The sequence below is a fragment of the Monoraphidium neglectum genome, assembly GCF_000611645.1.
Source record: "Monoraphidium neglectum strain SAG 48.87 unplaced genomic scaffold scaffold00317, whole genome shotgun sequence".
Taxonomy (NCBI): Eukaryota; Viridiplantae; Chlorophyta; class Chlorophyceae; order Sphaeropleales; family Selenastraceae; genus Monoraphidium; species Monoraphidium neglectum.
Window position 1 is genome coordinate 1 of NW_014013311.1, and position 7057 is coordinate 7057.

Below are 7057 nucleotides of genomic sequence, written 5' to 3' on the forward strand. Positions count from 1 at the left end.
GGGCAGGGAGCGGGTTGGGAGGGGAGGGGGTGAGGTCAGGGGGCGCACCACAAAGTCCCCGCCAGACTCTGCCCGGCCGCGTACGGCCGCCACGGTGCCTGGGAGCAGGGGGGGGGGAGAAGCGCAGTACTGAGGGCGCCCATGGGGCAGGTGGGCGGCTGCACACCGCGCGCGCGCATGCAGCCGCCAGCAGCCCGGCGCTTTGGAACTCAACCCTCACAGCCAGTGGGACCGGGCCACGCCCCTCAACCAGCACTCCCTCGCCGCACTGCTGCCCGTGCTGCCAAAAACCCGGGCCAAAGCAGCCGCCCGGCCACGCAGGGCCGGCCACGCCCCGCTGCCCCGGGACCCAGCCCTCCCAATCCGCCGGCATGCGTCCTTGCCTTCCGACCCGCGTGCCTCACCCGTCACCAGTACCCCGACGGGCAGCGCGGCGTCCGACGCGCCGCGCAGCACGAGCCGCGCCCCCTCGTCCTCCATGACTATCGTGTCGGCCGCATCGCAGAAATTTGTCAGACCCAAGGCCTATCAAACGACGCAGCAGGAAGAGGGACGGGGATTCTCTTGAGTATGAATGAATGTACCCGCGCCGAGGCTGACGCGGCGGGCGTCACCTGATGCTTGCAGGCTCTGCTCGACCCCCAGCTGCCACGCTCACAGACGCACCCGCTGCCACAGAGCGCCAGGCTCCTGCCGACCCTTTGGCTTTTGGGCAATGAGGTGAATGGCAAAATGCCGCAGGCACGTCCGGGGGCGCGGCCAGCAAGCGTCGTCGGCGCCTTCGGGAGTGCGGCCAGCAAGCGCAGCTGGCGCCCCCGTAAGGCGCGGCGCCCGCCGCGCACCCGCACCTGCTTGAGGGCGCCGTCTTTGGTGTATTCATCCAGCACGCTCGGACGCAGCCGCTGCTGCTTGAACAGCGTCCCGATGACGACGCAGTCGACGTCCTCCCCCACCCCCAGCGTCTTGACCAGCGGCACGCCCGGCCACTTGGTGCGCGCCGCGGCGGCGGCGTTACGGGAGAGGCGCGCGAGGCGGGAGAAGTACAGCTGGGCGTACTGGCGCTGGAAGCTGCGGGGGCCCGAGATGACAAATCGGGCGCCCTGCGGTGCGGTGCGGTGCGGGACCGGAAGACGGTGAGTGGCGGGGCAGGTGTGGTGCTTGAGTTCATAGCGACGGGTTTGAAGCTGCCGCGTGTCAGCTTGTGCGAATTGCGCGCTGTGCGTGATTTGCCGCCGCTTTTCCCGCTTTGCTCTGCAACAAACCAGCTGTGCCTCGACTACAGTCTCCAACACGTACCTTGTTTTCATAAGACACTGTTGCACGTTCGAACGCCTCCCCCTCCGCGCTAGTGTCCATTGGTGTGCACAGCAGATCATCATACTTGCTGCTCCTGCAGTGACAAGCACTAGCAGCTGTCAAGCCATGCCTGTAGATTACGTCAAAAATGCATGTTGAATAATCAACCAACCGTGTGGCGTTCTGGGGGCCCTCCATGTCCGCTGCAGCATCCGCCATTGCCACACCGCGGCCCTTGGGCTCGATGCGACGTGGTGGCTGGTTTTAACTTGCTCTATTTGATGATCTGACACGAACACCTGGTAAAGATCAGATCGCACCTGGCGCGAAAGCTGGTGAGCGTATATGTGTATCGGTTGCGTATATGTGTACCCTTTGGGCATGCTGTATACCCCAGTGACCTTGTGTATACGCTTTGGGTATGCTGTATAACCCCCATTGACAGTTGTATAGCCCCGTGACCGTTGCATACCCCCGTAGCCACGAGCTACCCCCCCCCCCTCCCCCCGGTTTCGGCTCGCTGGGGGGGGGGGCGCAGTAGACATCACAAGGACATGTTCAGTGGTGGCCGGCCTCGCAAGAGCGCCATGGTTCCCCAAGTTTGCGGCGGTCATCTGGCCACTGCGTGCGAGTGCCGCCTGGACACAACTGTTACCAGGTGGGATTTGTGCACACCAGGCGTAGCAGCACCACCACACCTCATTTTATTCAGGCACAGAATGCTCTGCACTATCCATCCATTACATTACTGGCTGCTGTGTAAAATTCGCTCTGCCGCAGCACCACGCGGCGTACAACTGCATCCATGCTGCAGCAATCACGCGGGCAAGAGGTTGCAGCCGTCCCAGACGTATACCACATCACAAAACGGCAGAAAACAGATCATTCAGCAGAAGCAATATCAACAGTACAGACGAGGTTATGCTCCACCACAACCCAACAAACGGGGCTGTGCAGGATCCGAAACCCCGACCCCCGCCCTCCGTTGCCACTCAAACCCGCTCCCGCACTTTGAGCCACAGCCCGTCCCTGAACCCCAATGTGATCCCCGGCCGCAGCTGGGGCATGCCGCCGCCCTCCCCGGCCATCCCTGGGTCGACCTCAAAGTCGAACCGCTGGAACAGCCGCACCAGCGTCTGCGTCGCCTCCTGCGCGCGTTTCGAATTTTGACAATGTGTGCGCAGCGGCGTGAGCGCAGGGGCTTCTGCCTGTCAGCAGGTGCCGATGGGGCTCTGTGAAACGTACGATTTAGGCGGGGTCGGCGTGTGCATCAGCAAAGCAGGAAGAGCAGGCATCGGCTCGCAAAGCTGGTGGGGCGATCAGCCGCGGCGGGTGCGCAGGAGGGTTGCTGTGCTTCGTCCAAGCAGGGAGGGGGGCGGTGGGTGCGCGATGTACACTGCGCGCGGCCCGCACCTGCATCGCCAGCTTGTAGCCAATGCACAGCCGCGGCCCCGCCCTGCGTGCGCGCGCGTTGACACGCGCGTCCACCACCGTTGACACGGCGCGGCAGGGATGAGCGCGGACGATGATGGGCTGGCCACAACCAAGCGAACGCGCGTGCGGCGGCGAGGTGGCCCTGCAGCGCCCTGTTTGACCCTTCAAGCCCACTGATGCAATGATAGCCACCGCGGCGCCGCTCCATGCATACACCCACCCAAACGGCATGTGCGCGAGGGGGTGGCGGGAGCGCGCCTCCTCGCCGTCCCTGCCCCCCAGGAACCGCTCGGGCCTGTAGGCCAGGGGCTCGGGCCAGTGCTCTGCGAGATGGAAGCATGCAGGCGTGCAGGCAGGCTGAGGGAGCCACGTTCCAAGATAACTTGTGGTGCACCAACTTTGGGGCACGGACAACACACCCTGGAAGCAGCCCTATAAGCTTGTATCACACCAGGCGACCACACACCCGCAGGCTTGCAACTACTGCTGACGCTACCGCTCAGCATGCAGCCCGGTCGGCATGCACACACCCTAACAGCACTTTCCACATCAAAAAGCATCCTTGAGATATCTACACCACCCCCACCGTCTCACCTGGTGACCGCTGGATGCCGTGGATATCGATATACACGACAGATCCCTTGGGGATTCTCCAGCCGTCGATGTCGATGTCCTCCACACACTCCCGGCTCGTCATCCAGCCGGGGGGGTTGAGGCGCAGCGCCTCCTGCAGTGCGGCCTGTGAGGTTTGCAGGGTGTGTTCAGGCAGAATTGTCCATGGGCAGTGTGTGATTGTTAGCATGTGTGTGTGAGTGGGGGGTGGGTGGGTGTGAGGGTGTGCATGGGAGCGGAAGAAGGGACCGAGGGTGTGTGCATAGGATGTTTTGGGGGGAGGCGTTTGGGATGGGTTTCAACCGCAGAATTGCAGCCTGCAGCTCTACAGCATGGCAAGCGGACAGCTAAACACGAGATGGCCCACAAGACCCTTCATCCAAAGCCCACAGTGGCCAGCTCCCCTCCCCAACCCCGCTGAAACAAAGTCGAAGTCACCTCAACGTAAGGGAACTGCTCCAGGTCATCATGTTCCGGCGGCTGCCGCCCAAAGCTGTCCACCTCGGCCACCAGCCGGGCCTTGGCCTCGGGGTTTGCCGCCAGGAAGTAGAGGGCGGAAGCCATCATGAAGCTGGTGGTGTCGTGGCCGGCCACCTGCCGAGCATGCGTGCGGCATTCGTGAGCCTGTGACCACCGAACTGCCGTGCCGCTCGGCATCATCAAGGCATTGAAGCTGGCTGCATGCGTTAGCACCAACGGCAGCGTATTCGGATTGTTTGATGTGAAATGGGAAAAACGCTCTTGGGTCCTGTGACGCAGAGGCATGTATGTGGGTCTGTGATATCAGGTATGGACCCACATACCATGATGCTGTTGGCCTGCGCGACAATCTGGTGTGCCCTCAGGGGCGCGCCTGTCTCCTTGTTGCGCGCGCCCACCTGGGCCCGGCGGGAAGGGGGGGATGGGATGGGGTTCAGAGCAACGGCGTCGGAGCGCCTGCGTGGAATGTGACTGGATGCACACACGCAACTGGATAAATACATTGATTTGATGCACAAATGCATTTACGGCTCTCCTGGTGGCCCCGAGTCAAGAACGCCGCCTCACCTTGCGTTGAGGTGCACCCACGCTCGCCGGTCAGTCACCTCCCTGGTCACGTACCCCTGAAACATGCAACCCACACAAGCAGCTTCCCCCAGCTTCCGACCCACCAGACAGTCGACCACCGAGCCCTCTGCAGGGGCAGAGTCGGCGTACTTGGCGGCCAGCGCGGCGCTGGAGGGGTTGGCTGGTTGTGGGGGCCACGTTGAAATCAGGAGGGATGGAAGGGGTGACGTGAGAGGGTTGATCAAGTGTTTGTGGGGAGGGGAGAGTTGGTGAGTCTGCAAGAAGAGTTTTGCTAGGGGATGTTGAGCAAGGCAAGTGTGGGCGCTTGCTGAGGTTTGCCCGCTTTTGACGCCAGTGCAGCTCAAACTTGGGAGCCTCGTGTGTCCCTGACACACGCGTACGTATGCTGCACAAATGCACCGTTGTAAGCGCTTGCCTCTTCACCAACACTGCGAAGGGTCTACCCACCAAATGCAGTCTCCATGCCCAGGTCGTCCACCCACTTCGCCGCCAGCCGCGCCATGGCGTTCTTGATCAGGACGATGGCGGCCGTGAAGATTTGGGACCGCGCCAGGTTGAGGCGCGCCAGGGTGCTGCGGCGGCGGGCGGTGGGGCGCGTGCCGTGCGTCAGAATTTTGCAGTTTGAAATGCAGCTCTCAACAGGATTTGCATTTCACAGCCTCAAATGCGAGCATGCGCTGCTGCCAGGGGGGCGCATGAGGCTTGCACTGCAGCCCCAGCCGTTGCACTCCGCGCACTCAGGCGCCCCATCGCCCAAAACACGCAGCATCGTGCACCAGGCACATGCCACCTCAATCAGGGAATCGGGCCCAAGTGCTCACGGCGTGGGGAACATCCTGACGAGGGCCCATACCAGGGGCTTGAGCAGGCGGGGGGTGATCATGAAGGTCAGGGCTTGGGTGGAATAGGGGTGCAGCAAAGTCGCAGGTGAGGGGGCGGGGGGCAGGATGATCGAACACCAGCTGCGGAGGGCCAAGAGGCAGATGAACCCGCAAGCTGGGCAGGATCATGGTAAGCAGGGCTCGCCCCCATTTGAAGCGGGCAGGAGGGAAAGGATGGCTGTCAGGGGTCCAGAGGTACAGGGGTGCGGGTGCATCTGGGCGCACGTTGGTAACTCCCGTGCACGTTGGGGATCAAGTGATGATACTGCATGATGCTGCACGGCACTGGAATCACCTGCGGCGGTGTTCTCCAGGACGTACTTTGCGGCCGCCACGATGGGCCCCTCGGTGATGCGGCCCGCCGCATCCTTTTCGAACACGTCAAACTTGACGCCGAAAGCGGCCTCGCCGATCACCTGCACGGTTTTTGCAAGTTTTGTGCCAATGATTGTCGCGTCGTGAGAGGGGGACGCAGGCAAGGCTTGTTTTGGCACCCGTCACTGCAGCGCACGTCAGGTGGTTGGTGTGGGTGTGGTGCCACGAGGCCCTCGCACCCCTGACTGCGAGATGACCTGCACAACTATCACGCTGACCACACCTCCTGCCCACAACCAAACACACCCAACAAGTTACTCACCCAGCGAACAAGCCACCTACCCACCAAACCAGCCACCCCTCCCCTGCTGCACACACAACATCTCTTGTTGCCCAGACCCTCATCCTGTGCCTCTGACCCACCAAATTAGCCGCGCCCCGGCCCCTACTTGCACACACCAGATAGCCACGCACACCTTGAGCGCGAGGTTGCACATCGCCGCCGCCACGTCCACGGACACCCCCTCCTTCGCCGCAGCCGCCAGGTCAGCCTCCAGCTCAGCAACCGCCCCGGCCGTGATCTGGTGGTACGACGCCAGACCTGTTGCGTGGAACAGCGGCTGCAGGGCGCCGCGCACGCTGCTCCAGTAGGCGCCCCTGGGGCCCGGTTCATGGGGGTTGTGGGGCAGTTGAGGGATCTCAAATTGTGAGTCCATGGCGTCGCCGCTGCAGCCAGCTTTGGCTGGCTCTTTAGGCTTCAATCACAACAAGATCCCCTCAACATTTGGCGACCGCACCTCAAAAAGCAGCATCTGAGCGCAAGTGACAAGCAACACTCCGCACCAGACCCAATCAATCGTCATCCCACGAACAATAAGGAGAAGAGACATTCAGCCCTCACTTGGCAAACACCAGCCCGCTTGACAGGACGTCGTTGTACACTTTGGGCTGCGGCGGGTAGAACATGGAGCGGCAGGGGAAAGCCTTGAAGTGCTTGACGCAGATGAGGCGCGTCAGCTCGGGGTCTGCGCACGTGTGTGTGTGTGTGTGTGTGTGTGTGTGTGTGTGTGTGCGTGTGTGTGCGTGCGTGCGTGCGCGCGTGTGAGCATGTGTGGTTGTGTGTGCACATAGAAGTGCATTTCAGCAGGACGCGGGGTGGCCGAGGTCTTACAGCAAGACTGTGGAGTGTGGAGAAGTTGAAGCAAAATGTGCGAGACTGGTTGCAACACTGTATCGGCCCCCCCTCAACAGCAAGCAGCACACAACCTCCATCCCTGAAACCACCAGTCTGTCTCCCGTCCTCACACACTCCCCACCGACCCAACCCGTCGCCCACCCCGAATGGTGATGACGGGCTGTGTGGCCCAAAACCACTTGAACACCTTTCCATACTTTGCTCCCATCTCCTCCCACATCTGAAAAAGGAAGAGGTCGTGCTTCTTGGCCTGCAT

The 7057-nt window shown here is 62.1% G+C and overlaps 2 protein-coding genes across 2 annotated transcripts; both read right to left on the reverse strand.

Annotated features, from left to right (window-relative positions):
* Nucleotides 1-48: 48 nt before the first annotated feature.
* Nucleotides 49-1356, reverse strand: MNEG_2717 (DNA polymerase delta small subunit; the record flags this gene model as incomplete). Its single annotated transcript, XM_014048802.1, has 4 exons — nucleotides 49-98; nucleotides 405-525; nucleotides 849-1100; nucleotides 1297-1356. Coding segments are annotated over 4 exons (483 nt in total), but the record flags the coding sequence as incomplete, so codon positions are not given.
* Nucleotides 1357-2288: 932 nt separating this feature from the next.
* MNEG_2718 (hypothetical protein) lies at nucleotides 2289-7057 on the reverse strand (the record flags this gene model as incomplete). Its single annotated transcript, XM_014048803.1, has 12 exons — nucleotides 2289-2444; nucleotides 2710-2752; nucleotides 2951-3053; nucleotides 3325-3469; nucleotides 3781-3936; nucleotides 4146-4220; nucleotides 4494-4570; nucleotides 4858-4982; nucleotides 5613-5707; nucleotides 6083-6263; nucleotides 6508-6631; nucleotides 6943-7057. 12 exons carry the CDS (start codon nucleotides 7055-7057, stop codon nucleotides 2289-2291), a joined length of 1395 nt encoding a protein of 464 aa, XP_013904257.1.